This window comes from Calonectris borealis, chromosome 1 (genome assembly GCF_964195595.1).
Source record: "Calonectris borealis chromosome 1, bCalBor7.hap1.2, whole genome shotgun sequence".
NCBI classification, from domain to species: domain Eukaryota; kingdom Metazoa; phylum Chordata; class Aves; order Procellariiformes; family Procellariidae; genus Calonectris; species Calonectris borealis.
Window position 1 is genome coordinate 204908907 of NC_134312.1, and position 21626 is coordinate 204930532.

The 21626-nt window shown below is 34.1% G+C and overlaps 1 protein-coding gene across 1 annotated transcript in view; it reads right to left on the reverse strand.

Annotated features, from left to right (window-relative positions):
- The window catches only part of DYNC2H1 (dynein cytoplasmic 2 heavy chain 1), a 184644-nt gene that overhangs the window by 154364 nt on the left and 8654 nt on the right, over window positions 1-21626 (reverse strand). The window contains exons 7-30 of the mRNA XM_075140082.1: window positions 21277-21411; window positions 21066-21179; window positions 20755-20866; window positions 20454-20578; window positions 19014-19189; window positions 17429-17624; window positions 16130-16225; window positions 14144-14296; window positions 13935-14033; window positions 11651-11790; window positions 11333-11561; window positions 10739-10866; window positions 9325-9440; window positions 7967-8094; window positions 5942-6091; window positions 4988-5193; window positions 3955-4110; window positions 3746-3860; window positions 3200-3370; window positions 2633-3015; window positions 1743-1875; window positions 1535-1652; window positions 1254-1366; window positions 1045-1164 (exon numbers count right to left, since the gene is read on the reverse strand). Coding sequence (XP_074996183.1) covers window positions 1045-1164; window positions 1254-1366; window positions 1535-1652; window positions 1743-1875; window positions 2633-3015; window positions 3200-3370; window positions 3746-3860; window positions 3955-4110; window positions 4988-5193; window positions 5942-6091; window positions 7967-8094; window positions 9325-9440; window positions 10739-10866; window positions 11333-11561; window positions 11651-11790; window positions 13935-14033; window positions 14144-14296; window positions 16130-16225; window positions 17429-17624; window positions 19014-19189; window positions 20454-20578; window positions 20755-20866; window positions 21066-21179; window positions 21277-21411 — 3612 coding nt within the window. The remainder of the gene's footprint in view (window positions 1-1044; window positions 1165-1253; window positions 1367-1534; window positions 1653-1742; window positions 1876-2632; window positions 3016-3199; window positions 3371-3745; window positions 3861-3954; window positions 4111-4987; window positions 5194-5941; window positions 6092-7966; window positions 8095-9324; window positions 9441-10738; window positions 10867-11332; window positions 11562-11650; window positions 11791-13934; window positions 14034-14143; window positions 14297-16129; window positions 16226-17428; window positions 17625-19013; window positions 19190-20453; window positions 20579-20754; window positions 20867-21065; window positions 21180-21276; window positions 21412-21626) is intronic.

Consider the following 21626-nt stretch of genomic DNA (forward strand, 5'->3'; position numbering starts at 1 on the left):
ATTCACAGGCCCTGGTCCTCACAGGGGACTTCCAACACCCCAATACCTGCTGGAGGGGCAACACAGCAGAACATAAGCAATCCAGAAGGTTCCTGGAGTCTATCAATGACAACTTCCTCTTCCAAGTGACAGAGGAGCCAATAAGGACAGGTGCTTTACCGGACACAGTCCAGTGAAAGGCCACAAAGATGATTAAGGCAGTGGAGCATCTCTCCTATGAGGAAAGGCTGGGAGAGCTGAGACTGTTCAGCTTGGAGAAGAGAAGGCTTGGGGGGGGATCTTATCAATGTCTATAAATACCTGAAGGGAGGGTGCAAAGAAGACAGAGCCAGGCTCTTTTCAGAGTTGCCCAGTGACTGGACAAGAGGCAATGGGCACAAACTGAAACACAGGATGCTCTGTCTGAACATTAGGAAACACTTTTTTACTGTGAGAGTGACTGAGCACCGGAACAGGTTGCCCAGAGAGGTGGTGGAGTCTCCATTCCTGGATACATTCAAAAGCTGTCTGGCCATGATCCTGGGCGAACCAGCTATAGGTGGCACTGCTAGAGCAGGGGGGTTGGACCAGATAATGTCTAGAGGTCCCTTCCCACCACAACCATTCTGTGATTCTGTGTGATTCTCTGTGCTACTGGTCAAAATTGCATAAACGAATTTTATGTTCATGACTATTTCTGCTTATATGGCTAAGCTTTAGAAACTGTATTTTAATCAGATTCAAAAAGGGCTTTTTTATGTTACTAAGTCTTAGCAGCCCTGCATGTAACATTCACTACCAACTAAGATGAAGATTTACATCAAATTTAATAAATAGATGGATGTTAGATCAGGTGCCCTGTAAAAGACCTGAGTATTTCAAATGTTTACAAAAGAATCATAACACCTATTTTTAAGAATTTCTCTATACTGTAAATGAATAAAATGGATTTGGTTGGGGTTATTTTCTTCCAAATCCATATGTATACTTCTTTATGAGACTTCAGAAAATAACTTATTTGGTAAATCTAAGATTACACAGTGGCATTACTGGATCAACTACTACCTGGGAAGGAAAGAGTGATGGATCAATTGAACCTTGTGATTTTTTTCCAGCATCAACACAGTCAATTAACATTTTTTTCAGGGTCTCCTTCATCTCCAAAGCCAAACTGTTTAGCCACACCTGACAAAGAGATGAAAAAACCCCAAAAGTTACATCACAAAATAATTTCTCAAAGACGCTTGAACTATATTTGGATGTGATTTTCTTACCTCCACATCATTTGACAGAAGAACTTTATTTCTAAGTGTCACAGTTTCTCCTTCTACAGACTTCATGGCAACTATGTATTTAAATTCTTCATCAAAGCTCACACTATTGATGCCTATTAATCAGAAAACAGCAATGACGATATATCTTGTTAAAGTCAAACATTAATTCCCTAGTGTCTAGCAGCAGAAAGAGAGAAAAAGAAGTCTGCAACAGATTATTTAGCTTTGAAGAGCCTTATTTCTAAATAAGTACATTTCACAAATGAAGATTAATGCATTACCAGCAAAAAGTTTTTTAAGATGAGACTGGATAACCAGAGGATTTGTGGACTGTCCTAAAATTTCTAATAAGTCATCATCTCCAATGAAATAGAATCTTGGAAATGCTGAGCGTTTTTCCTATATAAAAACAAAATAAATCAGTTTTGTTAATTTCAATTCAAACTTATTGACTTTCCTTACAGAAAACTGTATTAATGTCAGCTGTACCTCCAAAAACTCATTCAAAGATCTCTGACATCTCTGAAGCTGGTCAAGTATGGTAATTAAGGTATTTCTTATTCCTGTCCGGGTATTCAGTGATGTTATCCTACTGTCACTCTTGATATCTGACATAATGGATCTTAACAGAAAAAAAAAAGGAATAATTCATAAAACAACCATTACAGTTTTAAACTGAATATGATATACATGTAGTTATGTAAATAAAAACTAAAGCACAGGTAAGTCATATAATATCTGATATATAACTTTCAGTTTTCAGTATTAATGATGAAACATTTTAGAATTTACATCAATATCTCTCCAATGTAATTTAATAACAACTGTTTCTTGCTAAAATTTCTCTACCCAAACCCGAGAAAATTCAATTCTTGACTTTTATTTCCTTCTAAGAAGTCATTTTAACTCAAATCAAGACAGATAATGGTACATATCTTTCTACATTTCTAAAATCTCCTCCCTTTTTATCTCCTTGACTTGTTTGGAACAAACAAACAAACCATCTGTTTCTCCCAAAAGTCCATCTGGGTAGTTTCTTAGTGAACAAAGTGCTTGTCTTCAACAAGAAATGATTCTTGAAAAAACAATTACATCACCTCTGTCTCTGTTGACAAGATTGATTTTGGGTTTGCCTGCCTTGTTCATGATCTTTGACATTTCATGTGATTCCCTTCTTCACATGTACCCCATTAAATGAAACCTACGTTACCACCTTTATTCAGATCTATGTCGCTGCCACACATCTATATCTAGTGAATTCCTGTTGCTGACCTTCATCTCTATACATATTCCGATTGTTTCATATATTTTATGAAGAATGTTCTAGCCTACCGTGTCAAAGATACTACAAAAAATAAGTCACATTCCATAACACTAACCTAAAGTCTTCATCAACTCTGTTAAAACGAGCCTGTTCTTTGGGCAGAGCTCCATGACCAAATATTGGTTCCAAATAGACCCATTTCCTTTGAATTTGGTTTAAATTCTGCAGATACTCATCCAACTCGGCCAGCTTTTTTTCCCAAATGGACACTTTATCTTCAAAACCTTTGTAATATGGAGAGTCCTTGAGGGACTGTAGAAGACAGCGATGATCTCCAACTTGGTTGACTATGTCCTTCCAGTCTTTAATAAGCCTGATAGTCTTGCCTTGGCTATCTTCATAATCTGTTAACGTAAAGACAGCTCCAACTCCCCAGAGTTCCAGCTCACGTAATGCTTCTCTGATTGTGATTTCACCTTGGGCCCGACAATTCAAATCCTATTTAAAAGCATAAATAGATTTCATTTGAAACTACAGAGCTTGCAATAAACTTTTGGTTCAAAAATAAAATGTAAATTCTATTTCTATAGTAATAAAAATATAAATATGCTACAGAACAAGATATACTACATAAAATAAACCATAAAATAAATATAGTACCTTTATTTGAAATTATTCATACCTTAAGTTCCGGTGCTTTTTCTATAATGGCATCCATCACTTTTAGCAGATCTCCAAACAACAAACCCTCAAGTGTAGTGCCTTTGGGAAGACCCAGAAGACGAAAGAGATCCAGCCAATGGTCTGGAGAAAGGTGTTCTCCTCTTACATATTTTAGGAGTGGAATGATCATCTATAGGAAAAACGTGTATGTGAATCCATCTAGTCTTTATGAAAAGTGTATCTGTTTGATTAGAGAGTGACATGCTATTCAAAGAAAACAAAAATTTACATTCTTAAACTGAAGTACTTTTTTTCAATTCCTGGATTTAACGTTTAGGTGTATAACTCTGACGAAAACTGATTGCTAAATGTGTATCTATGTAAACTGTAATGACCCTTCTGTTTACTGTCAGGAACTAAAAGGTTCTCAAAGGTAAGTGAAATGTTCGAAACAGTATCACAAGATATTTTGTTAAATTGTAACTGATTTTATTATAAGAACTGAAAAGTACCCAGTACTACCAAAATTTTTGTTTTATACCCTTTTTTGTAATTATCATCTTACTTTACATTTGTCCACTTCTTTTTGCAATTTTACTGTCATTACAGTATGTTGTTCCATCTTCCTCATTTTGTCATGCCAATTAAACAGGAATTCTTCAAATAGGTATGTTTTATTCCTGCGTGAAAATCAAATATAAAATGGTCATAACAACACAGTACTATAACCATATAACATGTATGACCATGAAAAATAAAGTAACAAAATCATACCTAAAAGTAATCCAGTCTTCCTTGGCTTTTTCCTGAAAACCTTGATAAAACTCTTCATACAATGCCCAGACTTCTGCACAACTCTTAATATCTTGGCATACAACTTTTGACAACGAGAAGTCAGGCTCTTCCAATTTAAAATGATGGCATTCTTCACTGAATAAAAAGATCATTGTATCATACATTACATTATTCTATTATACATTTATGGTTTAAGAGAGGATATCATATGGAAATAATTACACTTCTTTAAGAAAAGCCATTGGCTTCATTGAAAAACATTGCTGCCAACTGCAATTTCCTTATAGTCTCCTTCTTGAATAGAAATAATAAAGGAATACCAGGGATAACTCTCCTACACAGTGACCTTCTCCCATATTCACAATTATTTTCCATAAACTTTCATTTCTTTCTCATTTATCAGAAAAGTTAATTACTTTGTGCCCCCAAAAATAAAGCTTGAAAAAAAAAAATTTTTAGTTGACTGTTTCTTCCTGTTAGGTAGAAAGAATATGCTAATTTTATTTACTATCATATTTAAGGGCCAAATAGAAAAATTTGTCCACTCAAGATCTGCAATAATGAGCTTAATGAAAGTAGGCACCCAGCAGAAAAATCCTCTCCTTTTGCACAACAGTCTATCACATAAGACATTTACTCAAGAAATGGGACAGGTGAGCTTGTGCCCACTTAAGTTACAAGAGGACTGAAGCAATAACTCCCCCTCTTGGACCAATACCCCAAACCTTCTCTTAGTGAGAACTTCAGAAATCAGAATCAAGCCTCTAGTGTACAGACTTCCTTACTTGAAAGCCTAAGAGAATTCTTGAATTTTTCATTCCAAAAAACTCAAGAAAAACTCAGCTCGAGAAATTAACGTTATATAAAAAGAACAAAAAGGACCCTGAAAAACTAATAAAATTAAATTCCTTATATTATTTGTTGTGATAAAATTCAGTTAACATTTCTGAGATACTACTGTTGCAAAAGATCCATACATTAATGAGTAATGTATACACGGAAATAAACATACATGAGTTTTTCTTTCACGGTTTCAAGTTCATCAAATTCTTTCTTTTTTTCCTTTATGATCTGAGCACTTTTCTCAAGCACATCCTGATCACCTGTTTGAATGACATCATCACTTGGCTTTAGCTGATCCCAACGAGCTTTAAACTTTTCCAGGTCTTGAAGATATATATTAATACGTGAAATCACATTTCCTTTCATTATTTCAATCTGTAAAGCAAGAGTTAAAATGAAATTCCTTCAATGGTTTGTAACTACAACTATGATCAAAATCAAAGTATCAGTTTCAAAACTTGATTAAAACTTGATAATTACAACTTGATCAAAATAAAAAAACTTATTGTATAATACCCTAAGAAATAGTTCACCTTTATTCTTCTGTTTTTTTTGAAAAAGGGAGCACTAATTTTTTTATGCTGGTATTTGAGACCTATTTATTTGGCCTATGCTACCTATTTAGCCTGCATCTTATAGCACATAGAGAAATTGCTATATTTGTATGGCATATTGATATCTTCAGTAGTAATTCAAATTAGTTCAGCAATTTGCCTATGGACTAAAATTACAGGACTAAGCATAATTTAGCAAAATTGTGTGAAAAAAAAATAACAAGCATCAGTACTAAAAACATGATAAAGTAATAAAAATGCTATCTTTTAACTGTTATCCCATTTTCCTCAGTTAACCATTGCATTCATTAAGGCATCTCTGTCTCCAGGAAGTTCTTTGAGACAGAAGTACAACAATGTAACATTCATTTCAGCATCAGTTCAACAGAAACTTCACCTAGTTATTGTTTAAACAGTTTAGGTATTCTTCCTTTAAAGGCTCTCCCTCAATTCAGTAAACGTTGGTATTAACACTAAACTGAGAACATTACGGATTTAATCTAAGAAAAAATATTTCTCCAGACTTATTCAAATAATTTTTAGGTAAAATATTAATTTTTCATTGTTACCTGTTCTGTAATCATAAGCTGGTGGCTTTCCATCATTAATTCAAACTTATCCCATGTAGCTCTTAGGCTACTGATAGTGTCCAAACCTGCACCAGCCACAGTTCGCAAAAGTTTGTTTTTATCTTCAGCCTCTTGAAACAGGAGAAAAATCTAAATTCAAACATATTAGAAGTATGTGTGTATGTAAAAATTCAGCAAATCCTGTTTATCCAAACTATAAGCAAATACATAAGAATCAACAATGTGTATGCACAGATTATATGTTTATATATAGCTGGTTTTTTAATATTGTTTATAGAATAACATTAAAACATTGGAAAAAAATAGTATCTGAGGTATTTAGAGAAATTCTAAGTCTTGATCCTGACACGAGATATACAGAAGTGAATGCTTACTATGAAACAGATAAATTCCTCTATATATTGCAGAGATCCACTCAGCCAGATTCAAGAACAGCAGCAGAGCAACAGAGTTCAGTAAATATGTATATATATGTACTGAGTCTGGCTGGGATGAAGTTCATTTTCTTCATAGCAGCTCATATAGTGCTATGTTTTAGATTTGTGAACAATACAGACATGAACGTGTTGGAGCGGGTCCAGAGGAGGGTCACAAAAATGATCAGGGGGATGGAACGCCTCTCCTATGAAAACAGGCTGAGAGAGTTGGGGTTGTTCAGCCTGGAGAAGAGAAGGCTCCAGGGAGACCTTATTGAAGCCCTTCAATACTTAAAGGGGGCTTATAAGAAAGACGGGGACAGACTTTTTCGTAGGGCCTGTAGCGACAGGACAAGGGGGAATGGATTTAAACTAAAAGAGGGTAGATTCAGACTAGATATAAGGAAGAAATTTTTTACAATGAGGGTGGTGAAACACTGGCACAGGTTGCCCAGAGAGGTGGTAGATGCCCCATCCCTGGAAACATTCAAGGTCAGGCTGGACGGGGCTCTGAGCAACCTGATCTAATTGAAGATGTCCCTGCTCATTGCAGGGGTTTGGACTAGATGACCTTTAAAGGTCCCTTCCAACCCAAACCATTCTATGATTCCATATTCTAAGAAATAGTGACTGATGATACTGGTGACAAACAAAATTCAAGCAGATAACCATGAAGTGACATATATGTGAAAAAATAAATTTCAGATGAACAAGTTGAGTTCTGAGCCAAGGACTGCAATTCAGGATTAATGTCTTGGGTTATGACAGCCAGTTTTAAAAAAATGCCAGCTTAATCCAAGCAATAGGAAGTAAATCAGATTTTAGGAGTCACAAAGATAAAAAAGGAGAATAAAAGAGATAATATTGTTATTTCATCATACAAATCCATGGTTTGTTCATATCTTAAGAACTGTGCAAAATTCTGTTGGTCCCGCAGAAAAAGGTTATTGCAAAGCTAGAAAAGACTTACCAAAGGGCAACAAGGATGATCAAAGTTACAGGTGGGCTTATGTATAAGAAGAGATTAGGTAAACTAAAACTCTTCAATCTAGAAAAGAGATGGCTGATACAGGAGACAACAAACAACAATACAATCGCGTGTCATGAAGAGGAAGAATAGAGACTGATTGCTCCGTATTTCTTCCAATGTAAGACTTAAATGGTATGAAGTTAACGGAGGGCAGGTGAAGAAAAAAAAAGAAAAGAAGGGGTCCTTCATTTCATGGGTAATCAACCTACACTTTACCAGAGGATATTTTGGATGTGAAAGGTGTATTTGCTTTCAAGAGAAGACAAGGTAAGGTTGTGGAAGAGAAATCCACTGAGTGTTGCTATATGCTCAGGAACCACATAAAACCCAAAAATGTTCTGGTTAGAGGCTAGAAGTGTGGGAAAGCATCAAATATGCTACCTTGATTTCATTTTTTTTTATAGGCAGCCACTTTATTCTACTGCTGGAGACAAAATACTGGGCTACGTGGACCACTGCATGTCCTAAACTAGTTATACTAAATATAAGTTTCCATACTAGAAAGCAATTACATTTTTTGATAGCTGTTGTTCTGGATATGATAAAATAGTATCTTACCCCTTCTTTTCGTTCATGTAGGTTTAAGTATTTTAAATTGTCTTCTGCTATTTCATCTACAGTCTGGGGCCTAACTACTAATGTTTCCATGGCATCAGTGAGAAATGAAGAAACATCATATAGGTGAGCTGTATAAAAAAAGGTGGAAAACAAAGCTATCATGGAGAAAATATTTGTAGTAATAAATATGCAAGTCAGAAAAATGTACTGTGATACAACATTGTCATAAGATATGATAATGTACACAAAGTATTTGCTTAAAAAATTGCAGACCCCAATCTTATACGTGGCTTCAGGAAAAATTCTATGTTTGTGTTTACACGCAGTTTTTTAAATGTAATATTGTGTTCAGTGTATGATTTAGACCGTAAGTATCAGAGTCCCTTCTGAGAATTAAACATAAATACCTAAGCCATTTATTTATACACTTTCAAAATCTGTATAGGTCTTCTTTGGGTAAATGAAGAAAAACAGATGTTAAAATTGTTTGGGGGTTTTTGAGGGGTTTTTTTGGTTGTTTTTTTTTTTAAAGAAACTAACTAAAGCCACCTTGCTTTAAATATTGAAAAGATTCACAAACAAAAGCCTGATTAAGCTATAATGTTGTATTTTCCTACCAAGGTAGATCTTTTTGGTACTGAGAAAGGAGCTGTACAATTCCAGGAGATAATACACCTTCCAGGAAACAATTCATCTTTCAGGTTATGGAAATAATTCACTTTCTGCACAACCCCTGTTCTGTGTTTCCTGTGCTGATTGTTATATTTAAAGCACAAAGCAATGGTATTTCTCACCATCTACACCTTATTCCATTTTTTCTGTTTCAGATATAGATAGGCCAGACAAAAATAGGGAAATATGTTGCTCTCTTTAACACCCCGCATTTTGACAATCTAAGCGACAACTAACTCTATGGAATAAGTCTAGGTTATTTAAGACTCCTGATGAAGTATTTCAATTTGTGAAAGAAAAATCTAATAATATGTTTTAGTTACAACATTTCATAATGCCTCCTTCAATTACCCTCAAATGTCTAAGAAATTTTCTTCCCTCAAACGTCAAAGAACTTTTCCTCCAGACAAAAGAAACAAGCAAAATAATGTTCATATGTATTCTTTTCATCTGGAACAGATGTGGCCAAAACAAGTGAATGCAGAAGATGCACATGGACATCAAGGGGTCTTAGGTTAGGCCTGTAGTGAAAAATTAGTAACAGATTACTTTCTCTGCAATGTGATTTCTGCAGCTCACTGTGGCCGAGAGTAAAATATTCCATAAATAAAAAGAGTATTTACATTAACATAAATGTCCACAAGTACAACAGAAACAAAAAAATATCATTCATTAAAGTTATTTACCTTGAATAGATTTTCTCAAAGAAATGACAAGAACATCATACAACTTCTGGATGAAATCATCAATTACAGTTTTCACAGGGTTGCAATTAACAGTTAAACAATCTATCCTGATGGTGCTTCAAGATAAAAGATTAAAAAACAGCAAGTATTCAGTAGTATACTTACGTGTCAATTTCTCTAAGATCTATGCATGTCTATAGTTTAGCCTGAATTTGTAGCCTAATAAGAAAAAAATTCCCTCATAATTCTACAAATAAAAGTCATACCTTATAGAGAAAATTACTCATATTATTGAAATATTTATAACCATTAGGCATATATATGCAGTTTTACAGAGACTAGGGTCTAATGCTCTGCTCCTCCAAATAGTTAGAAAATTACTTGATTTTATATAACCAATGTCACTAAATTCAAAAGGACTATTTCTATACTCAAAAAGAAAAATATTTTAATTATTTGTACAGTCATGTCTTTAAATCTCTAATTTCCATGAGAATGTACTAACCCAAGCTTCAATAGTCCTAAGAACATAAGAAAAGCCATACTGAGTTGTATCAATGCCCCATATCTAATATCTCACAGTGACTACAGGTAGATGCCTAAAGAACACTAAGAAAAGGGCTACCTTATTTGATACTTTCCTGAGTATCCTCCCTCAACACCAATTATTTTCAACTCATGGCACTTCACAGTCACATGTGGTTTCTGGCTATAAGACGTGTCAGCCAATTTCTCTTCTGTTCACTACAGTCTGTCCTTGAACTCATGAAAATCTTTACTACTCAGAATATCACTTAGCCAAGAAGTTCCACCAGTCCATTCTCCTGCGTGAAACGCCACCTCTTTTTACTTGTTCTGAATATGATTCCCACCAGTTTCATTTGAGAACTTTAACTATACCATACACTAAATTCCACTTGAATATATGTAAGAATAAAAGCCTACACTAGCGTATCTTAAACTAAAATTTATAAGAAGTAATCAAGTGTTTAAATACAGAAATTAGTTAATGTATAAACATTTACCAAGTCTGTTCCCAACTGCCACATATACTCCACATGCACAGGACTTAGCTAAAAGAATTGTTAAAATATCATTGTGTTTTGTAGTATTTCAGAATCAGCCCTGAATTTTGAGGGGGTTTCCCATCATGTCAAAGGAAGACATTAAAAGTTTTCAGAGAAGGCTGCGCTGATAAAAGGAAATAAGTATCTAAAAATAAAACTGAAAAACAAAAATCTAAACAAAATCTAAACAAAAATCTAATCTAAATTTTAGAAGTATATCAATATTTTAAAAATGCTTGAAATTCTATCTATATTTCCACGTAAAAAGAATATTTCTATTTTACTATTACCTTTAAAGTATCTGACAGAATACATTATTCAAACAAAAGAACAGAGTTACACTATACCTTGGAAGACGTTCTGCTTCTTTCCCTCTCACTTTTAATGCTTTGAAGTTTTTTTCCCAGTCCTGTTTGCTAGAAAGATGTGTCTTCACCAGAGCTTCCATATCTACTTGGCCAATTACGATCCATTCCTTTCAAACATTATTTTAGATTTCATGGAAAAGAAATATTTTCCAGACTAAAAAACTCTGTTTCTCAATAATATTAAAATACTTTAATAATGTTTTCAAGCTACATTCTCTTTAACCTTTGTGCTCCTTCAATTATCTACAGATTCTCTGAGTGCAAAAATCAGGAGACACAAAATGGTTTGACATATTCACACATTTAAGGATAATCAAAACAGATTTTGAACATGAGTAAAAAGACAGCTATAATACTGAGGTTTCAATGGGAACTGTACATACGCTTCAAGCTAGGTATGTGCTTAAGTGGTTGGCTTAACATGGATGGACTTACTAAGCTTTTGCTTATATGTCTTGCAGAAAAGGACAATAATGCACAAATGTCATTGCTCAGTTACTTCTAGAATGTCTGAAGCTTAAAATGATACAAATCTAAAAAAAAAAGTATGGGTCAGTCAAATATTGAAAATACCTTGAATTGGTTAGAAACTTCCGTCAGCCTTCTGAACAAATCCTCTGCTTTACCGAAAGCGGTCAGAAATCCATTTGCGTTTCTTTCAGTCATAACAGTGAATATAGACTCTTCTTCTACTGGACTTACTCCCCTAAACTGATTTGGAATGGAGATGAATCTCTTCATTTCTCTATAATATCTAGCTCGCACTTCTTCAAAAGGAGGTCTGAATTGCAACCGGCCTTGCCTAAAAAGTGAAACAAATCATATAAAAACTAAAATTTGAATGTAATCTGAGCCAGAATACTTTCTTAACAGGGAAAAAAAAAATCTTACTTGAATGTTAGATCAATATTTATTTCTGGTAAATTCTCATTGAGTGCTTCTAAGCCCATTTGATACTGATGCTCCAGAGCTTTGTAAAGTTGATGATTCCAGTGCTGTCTCCAAGCTTTCATATCACATGATTTGAAACCCTAAAATAAAACAGTATTTATTTTTATTTTTATTTTATTATATTCCTCAAAACATAATTATAATCTGAAACTGAGCACAATACAGTGCCTGAACACCAGGATCTTAGTAAAATTCAAACTATCAGACCACTGGAACAGGCTCCCCAGGGAAGTGGTCACGGCATGAAGCCTGTCAGAATTCAAGGACTGTCTGGATGATGCTCTTAGTCATATGGTTTAGTTTTGAGTAGTCCTGCGAGAAGCAAGGAGTTGAACTTGATGATCCTTATGGGTCCCTTCCAACTCAAGATATTGTATGATTCTATGATTCTATGACCAGTCTGAATATTAAGAAGATCTAGAGTCATTACATTTATTTCAAATGAATACAGGAATTAAAAAAAATCCAAATAAAACCAGTCTCTATGGCAATTCAGCATAACAACTTCACTGAAGTTCATCTCCCATCGGTTTATTATGAGATTCTTCAAGGTTACTCTAAAATGCACGGGACTCTGCTAGAAATAAGATACAGAGCTGGCTGAATGAGAAATCTAAATCTGTATCACACCTTTTATTTTCCTATGATATGTAAGATACCTTTTAAACAGTATTTCAGAAAATTCTTGTGTGTTTCCACAGATCAACGTTAACTAATAAGTAGATATAAGATTTTACCTTAAAGAATTCAGACTTTCATTAGAATCTGCTACATTGCACTGTAAGAATGTGTAAAGCCGTATCATACATTCAAGTCTGTAAATGGTCACTTGTAAGCCATCTAAGGATTTTCAAAAGGCCAATACAAGCTAAAAAAGAAATTAGAAACTTCTTCCAGCTTAACAGGTTCTCTTCTTACTTAATTGGATAGAGAGTTTCAGCCAGGGCTTTGGAGGCAGTCCAAGGTTGTTGCAGGAAGCTACACAGTTAAGGTGCTTTACAATTCAAGGCTGCCCAGAGGAACTCTTCCAACAGAAACATTCCAGAGATTAAGGAAATTTGAAATTGTCTCAATTAAGCCTTAAGACAATTATAAATAGGAGTTTTAAAGAAATATGTAAAATCTTGATGACAACAGCAGTAAGACTATACCATCTTGTAATTTTGGATGGTGAAATCAGAATACACTTGGTTAAGTTTTATCACTTCTAGTCAAGGATAAAAAAAAGTGACTGAATACAGTTTAGTTAATTTACCATATGAAATACAATGTAATACCAAAACTATTTTCAAAAAGATCTTAAAGCAAATATAGACTATTAATTTTAAGAAAATATACTGATTTCAAGATAAAAATTTGCAAACTAAATTTCAGAAGAAATTACAAACCAAAAGCTGAATCAATGCACTTATTTATTATTCATATTACCTTGAGAAGATGGAAAAATTTATAAGAAAAATACAGTTGAAATACTGCATTTATTTGACTGGCAAATACCAACTAAAATAATCTGGGTTTGCATTAAAAAGGCTAAGAACACCACATCCATCTTAAAATATAGCCCCGTTATTGCTGAAGGCTATACGAAAAATTAAACTGACTTGAATGGTACCTGAAAATAGCTTAGGTGATAGTAATATTATCCAGTTACTTTGATAAGATGATATTCTTTATCAAAATCTTAATCATTTTACTTAATGGTCTTAAGGGTCTTTTCTAACCTAAATGATTCTACGATTCTATTCTAAAAGTTGACAGTTGGTAACTGAACAAATAAAAATGTGGCTTTTTCATTATTTCAGGCAGAAATGCATTTTAATTCTAAATTTTATAAATTTATAAATTGTTCTATTCTTCCTGGGGATCACTCATATCTGTAACAATTTCTTTATTTTACCTTGCGTTAATGGTTCAGACACAACTGATCTACGTGACCTAAGGTTTTCTCATTTTTTCATCTAACCCCTGTCATCTCACCAAGTGTTATTCTTCTCCCATTACTAGTATGGCATAAAAAAGATTATCCTCATCCTCCTCATCTGAGATTTTACCTCACATCTGGCATCAACAGTAAGTATGTAAGTAGTACATAGTCAGTTTTCCTGAGCTAGCTAGTAACACCTTAATCAAAATTAATTCAATAATGCCACATTTGAGTCTTAAATCTTGATTACTGTTGAAAAGTCAAATGTTCACAGTTTGCAATATGACAATGAAACCCTGCCTGTGACTCAAGGCTGGCAAAACCAGTTCTGAGTTCCTGGAGTCCATCTTTCCAACGCTGCTGCTGCCGAAGTAGATCAATATTCATGAGAGATATAACCTGTTAAAAGAATTTTAAAGGATAATAAACATAATCATCACCACATAAATAAAAGAAAGGGTAAAGCAAGCTATAAGAGACATGATTTCAATTTCACCTGGAAAATATACCTTTTCAATGAAGTTTGTGTGCCACTTTCTTAGTTTTCTATTTTCAGCGGAAAGCCGTTCAGCAGCAGCTTGGAGTTTTTGGATATAAGCTTCCAATTCTCTAGGATTATCCCATGTTATTTGAGCTTTTCCTCCAGGACCAGATTTTGAATGCTTGAAAAACATACAGCTTTTGTAAGGTTGAATGACAAATATAGTCTACCAGTTAGCACACAGGAAGTAATAATATGAGAAAGATGGTTTTACTCCTAGCAAAAAATGGAGGACTTCCCTCTCACTACTGCACTAGAGACATAATAATCTGGCAAATCACAGACACGTGGGCACATCGTTATAGCTACAACACACTGGGGAAGGATTAAAGCCAGACTCTTAACAGACCTTGAAATAAATCCACTGATGTTGAGACTCCTGCTCCACACACATAAACAGACATCTTAAGCTGAGAGGACACCTTAAACTCCTCCCTTCCTCTTTGTTCTGCACAAACCAAAAACCAAAATGCCACACTAATAATTGCTATCCAACTTCACCTGTTTATCATGAAATAATTTTTTTTAATTACAATGTAAAATTCCACTAACTCATAAGCAGCTTTGGGGAGTTCCATTTCTCTGGGCTTTTTATTAAGATTCTGGGGTTTTTATGCATTTTGCTAGGTTTACAGTAAAAAAACAGAAGAATAAAGCATGTGACATTCCACAACTGGACCTATTCCTAAAAGATGTAGGGCAGAAATCACGTCAAATAGGAGAATATGTTGTGCCTTTGAACACTTTTGCACCGTCACTGTCTTAGAGTCTGTACACTAAAGGAATCTGTGGCATAATCTGCAGCTGCCCAAGGAAAATTTAAAAGACAGTTTAGGAACTCTTTCCATGACACTTTCGAACGTGGAGTTTGGTCTAGACTCTCCACCATTTTGTGTGAACTAATCCCAACCCCAACATCCCTTCTACTTTCAGCCCCATTCTTATACTCTGCCTTGCAAAATGGTTCTCAGGAACAAGTTTCCAACTGTTTCTGTAATGCTTGCTCTGGAGGCATTATTCTCTTGCCCAATACAGAGTTTATGGGCATGTTATAATTTTCCAGCCATTCTCACATTGTAAGAGGGTTGGAAGAGCGTGGAGTGCTTCAAACTGATCAAAACTACTAAACTGAAATTCATGATATACAACATGTTTCTCCAGACATAAAATAGAGATATGGTGTTAAAAAATGTAGATTGTAGTGTAATTTTTAAGTTCGTATTGTCCCTTCAAGGCAGAAAAATGAAAATAAATAAGTAAATTCCTCCAAATTGCTCCAAATTCCTTAAAAGAATCTAAAACTTTTTTAAGTACAGTGAACTTCTTAGCAATTATAAAAAAAACCCTCTTCTCAGAGCAACTATCTTATGTCTGAACACCAACCTACTGTAACAAACTGCATGCATAAGTCAATAATCAGGTAGATCTACAGATTCCTTGTTCTTAATCTAAAACAGAAACTATCCACTTTCAACCTGCCCAAAACATGAATTAGAAATATTCAAGAAAATTATGAAATCCACAAAGATTTAGTAATTCAAAACAATGAAACCACTCCTTAATACTAATTTATCTTCAAAATAAAGTATATGCCATTTTTACTAAAATAGGCCAAAATAATATTATTTAGAACTGTTAAAACAGGCGTTACATTCCCAACTATTAAGGAATTGACCACATCGTGGTTCATGTGTAAATTCAAACACTAAAAATAATTCTTGAGAGAGCATATTACACTACTATCCAAAGTAAAAAGGAGTAAGCAGTTGTTTAAATGACATTATTTAAAAAAAAAAAGGCCTACTGTTTTCAATAAATGCTAATTAAACAGATGGTGTTGCTTGTATGGGAAGGCTGCAGTTAAAAAGTCCAGTAATAAACACAGAAAAAGCAGCACAGAATATGCACAGATACCATTGAAATTAAAAATGCAAAGAGAGAGGAATTCTTTCACCTTAATTATCTGTTCAAATGCTAGAGCAGTCTGTAACATCATTGGCTTCTGACTCTCAATCATTTGTTGATCAATAGAATTATAAAAATGTGCCACCTGTAAAAATGGAGAGATTAAATTTATAAGTACAGATAAAAATATTTATATGTCAATAAATGTAATGCAGGATATTTCTAAAAGTATTGCCCAAACAATACCATTAAGAAATGAGAATTAACTATACTAGTAAAACGTTTACAAGAATAAAGTACTATGCAATGCTAACGTGATCCTATCCTCCTCTAGTGACAAATTCTGACAGCAAAAAAGACATACTAGCACATGTCTGAGGTGATTATACTTCACCTTAAGTGAAATAGGTTCAATCTTTGATTTATAATAAGTGGAACAGTTCCACTATTGTATGCAAATGTAGGCATCTACTGCCATTTCAGAGGCCTTCAAGTATCCCTGACATCCACCAGGATATGACACAAGACCTAAAAAAGATCTGTTTACTTCCAGATTGGCAGCTGGAGTAAAAGGGATACCCTACAATTTGGTTTAGCTGTCCACGCACAGACATCTAGTGCCTTTTGAGATGACCAAGGTTTCCACTCGGTCACCTGTCAATGATCCAGATGCATGGCTCTCTTGTAGGTCTTGTGTCATCTCTGCCTTAGCTGTGCAGGTATCTCAGATACCAATGACACCTCATGTGAAACTGAATTGAGCCTATGTATCTACATAAGAATTTTTACCAATGTATACATATTTATTCTTGCGTCTTACAGTAACAGAAGAAAACTTGACATGGTCTTCAACTGAAATATAAGCCCAACAAAAACTTATGTAGCATTGAGTCCAATCAAAAAATAACCCCCCAAAAAACCAAACACACATTTCCATTAAAATACTTATTAATATATTTTCAGTTAAAAACTAGCAATGGTGAGGACAAGCTGATCCATTTTATGACATTTTCCTTCAGGTATAATAATCAGAAACTGAGACTAAAACCAGGAGATCAATGAATTACTTGTCTTATTTTTCTATATTCATACCATAACTTCACATGGCTTTAATACTATAATTCATTTGGTTTCAAAAGAAGACACATTCCGAAATTGTAAAGCATTTCTTTATTTCTGTTCTCTTTTAAGGACTCAGTTAATTTGTTCAAGAAACAAGTCACTTTCACAGAGACAAACACAGCGAAAAGCTTAACCACACAGTCAGAAAAGATAATAGTCTAGAAATGTTCTACTACTAAAGCTGGGAAGTCAGAACAGGAAGTTATTATGACATTTAATCTTATACCTGTTTGAGGATGACTGCCTGCTTACAGAACTTTTGAGCAGTGTTTGCAACATGCTGTATTTTAGCCGGTATAGCAAAACCAAGTGCTGATAGCTGACGTACTTCTCTTAGAAGAGTCACCAAACGATCTGAATAAAGTATGTTTAATGTTCCAAAAACGTGATCCAACTCCATTACAGGACTATTAGCTTGGATGCTAAACCAAAATCAAATTAAACATATTATTGAATATAATTTTATATTGATCCTTTCTTCGGTGCATTTTATAATAATATAATAAACAATTCTAAAAAGCTGATGTCATATTACGTTTTTCTATGTTTATTAACATTTTAATTTACTCAGAAGTTATTCTAGTAACCTTTCTCTTAATTCAAAGCTAGTGAGGACATGAAAAAATGAACAATGCCTATTGGTTTTGCTCACAAAGTTTTTCTGGCTTGTTACAATAGTTAACATGTAACTCATGGCTAGACAGTATTTCTCAAACCCACTGGACCCATCATACTCTCTCAAGTAGGCACTTTACGGGCCCCAGACTTCAGCCCTGCAAAAGCGAAGAAATCCTCTGAGGGAACCAATTCAAGAACCACGACTTGGATCAGTGAAACATTTTGATATATGCAATCAGATGCTGATAAGAACATCAGCCTATCTTTAGATTTTACTCCATTTTTTCTTCTACTATAGTAATGCTTCTACCATCATCCTTTTAGGCTTCTTTCATAAAAACTTCAGCTTTACTCATTTTTTCACTTTTTTTCCTCATCTTTTTCTAGTTCCCATATCCATTGCATTCCCCTTTGCAGTGAGCTACCTCTTTTCTTTTCCTTTTAATTAATCTCTTCATATCTTTTAAAATCTCACAATAACAAAATTTTATGATACTAACAAATTAGATGGCTGTTATATATTGGAGTGCTGAATCTGCTTATTTGTTATATATGAGTGTTTTTCATAAAATAAAAGTTTACATATAAGTATCAACTCCTGTATCCTCTGAAACTGTGGACAAGCCCATTTTTCAAAGAAAGTTGGCAACACTCAGAGATGCAGACAGAAGCTAAGCGGCCAATCAATTAAAAAAAGAAAATTGTTAAAATATATTTTAATATCCCATAAATTAATTTCATTATTTTGGGGAACACAATTCATGAGGTTTAAATTTATTTTCTTACCCTTCTTTCATCTGCTGTATTTAGACTGCAGAATTTCTTGTGAATAGCAATTTATTTGTTACTCTACATGTGTCATCTGTATATCACAGCTATACTCTAATCTCACCTGGTTTCTAGACATCATCACTATATGGATTACAATGGATAACAAGCAGTAACAACAAGCAAACCAAACAAGTCTTTCATTCCAGGTGTTACTAGAAACTGCAAGATTAGTTATTAACTGTATACTTCACCCTACCAACTAAGCCTGGCAGGATGATGAAATGATAATGAACTCTTCCATTTTGTTTCTCCACTCATTCTCAGGTCTGTAGGGTTTTTTTTATTTCCTTCATCAAGTTCTATTGAATTACACCACACTACAGATTTCAGCATAAACATTATTTAAACAAAAATGTATTTACCAAAGTCCTGACTTGGGATTTGATAATTCTGACTGGATATTCCTAGACCAATCATCAAATTGTTCTTGTTCATATACTTTTAACTGTTCCAGAAAAGAATCTGCACTTTGATGAAAAGTTTGAAATCTAGACAAGTCAGACAGAAGAGCCTCTGCCAGCTTGATAGCATCATCCACCTTAAACACAACCACAAAGAAAAGAAGCTTAATTTCCCAGTATTCAATTAGAAAAGAAAAATCATCACAATAAAAATCAGTATTATAAAACATTGAAGTGGGATTCAAAAACAGATTAGGAAAAAAAAAGTGAATCTGGAATTGTGTGGCAGATGTTCAAATTCCCATCACAGTAAATTAGGTCTGAATAAGTTATCCACCACAGGTGTCTACCAGTATTAAGATACCCCAAAGTATCCCACCTGGTGTTTAGTTAATTCTCCATAAAGGTACAGATCTCCCATGCGTTTTTTGTTTTATCTATAAGGTCCATGCCAATACTCAAAAGTATTTAGTACAGCCTAAAGTAGACACACGACTGACATGCATCAGCTGAACTGCTCTCTAGGTCTTTAGCAGATCAAGCAGAAGAAATAATTGTGAAACCTGAGCTGCTGCTTTTTTGTCTGTAGGACACACAACAAAGTAACACTTTTAAGACCTCCACCCTTTCTCACATTCAGCTGAAACGGGCCCTTGAGATTTCTGCAAATCAAAGGTGAATGCCAAAAAAATGGGCTAATAGTTATTCTGGGAGAAGTAACTTCTATTCTCATTCAAATCCATAGTTATTGCAAACGGCACTTATGTTTACAGAAAATACTTTGTTATTTAACTTTGGAAAGTCAATACTTTCCAAAAAAAGTTCCAGAGTTTCCAACTAAAGTGTAAATACAAACTAACAAAAATAACATAAGTTAAAAGAGTCAAATATGTTCTAAACTCATTCTGTTGTAAGAGAACGCAAAATCATTTGACCTTTCCTTTTATTACAGTCTCTGTAGTAAATTCCCTAGCAGGCACTGACTCAAAAAAGTACTACCAAGAAATCCCTTTGATTTCAAGGGGACACTACACAAGTTAGTAATAACAAGTGAGAATTAGGATGTCAGAATCTGGCTATCTGTAAAACTTAAATACAATTTTAAAATGCAAAGTGGAGGGTAAAATTTAACAAACACGCCTCCTCTCAGAATTTTGGTCATTTTTTTGCCAAAAAAATTAAGTCATAAAAGCAGGCAGTTCAGTGTATTACGAAAAGACTGTCTTCTGGGTCAGTTAATAAAATTCAAATTAGCAAGCAGCACCACTGATGAGGAATCTTGATTATATAACTCTTGGGAAGTCCACAATTTTTCTGTGGGGAATTCACCACAGAAATCTCAAATACCATGTTTTACGTTCTATGATAATATTGTGTCTAAACAGTAACGGAATCTGTTACCTTCAGCTCCAGCTGCCGTACCCATACGATATTATTGACAACTTCAGAAAGGTTTTTGCCTGACAGTGGTCCAGAAACATCACCAGCAACACCATGGCATCGAGTTTCAAAGTCTGTCTGATAGTCTAACACAAGCAAAAGATTCATGTTAGACCAGAAACCTAATAGAACAAGCTTAAAATTATTGTTGTAGTTAGAAAAATATACTAGGGATATGCTGACATAATTCTAAAAGTAAATAAAGAATTCCAGTATTTGCAAAAAAAACTGATGCAATTAAATACTTCTAAATACATTTTACCTTTGACATAATCCTGAAGTCTTGCTAGCAATGTTTCCCTTTCAAAAAGCAATTCTTTGCTTATATTTGGATGCCTTATCAGTTCCTTATATTTCTGAAATGTTTGAAGAAGCTGGAATATGAAATTTAAAAAAGTTATCTCTTTCTTTCTCCTGAAAAAAAAATTAAACATATTCTGATGCTACTCATTAGTGCTGTTCGTAAGTACTGTCTTTGGCTCTAAGTACTTATTCCTGTGCTCTAAACTGACTACTTAAGAACTCAATAACTTTATCTTTAGGAAAGTTTTCAGACTACAAAAATACCCATACCTGCTGAGGACTGTCCTGAATTTCTGAAATAAATTTCTTCAATTTGCTTGCTATTTTTTGTTCTGCTGGTGCAATAATTCTTTCATACTGAGAGACTGCTGCTTTCCATAATGGCTAGAGATAATGAGTTCATATGTTAGTTTAGGACTATCCATATATGTCATAAAAAGTCACAGAAAGAATGTGAATAAATTAAAAATAAGCATTATACCTCTGTGTAAGGATTATAGTGTACAGGATTTAGGCCAGCAAAGGGTTCAAACACTTGGGCAAGATGTAAAGCATTTTGTTCTCCAGTTGGCAAAAAGTATGTAAGTTTTTCATGCAGTGTTCTAACAGTTAGCACCTATAATGGAAAAATATATTTGATATATCCAACATGTTTTTACATAAAGCTTACATTTGGAAGCAGAAAGCACAAGCAGCACAACCCATCCCTCTCCTTTATACAAGAAACTTCTGAAAGGCTCAGGCAAACACGGATTATGGAATGCTACCTGCCTCTGAAATGGCTATAAAAGTGTTTTAATTCCTTTTTTGAACCTAAAACAATGTTGTTTA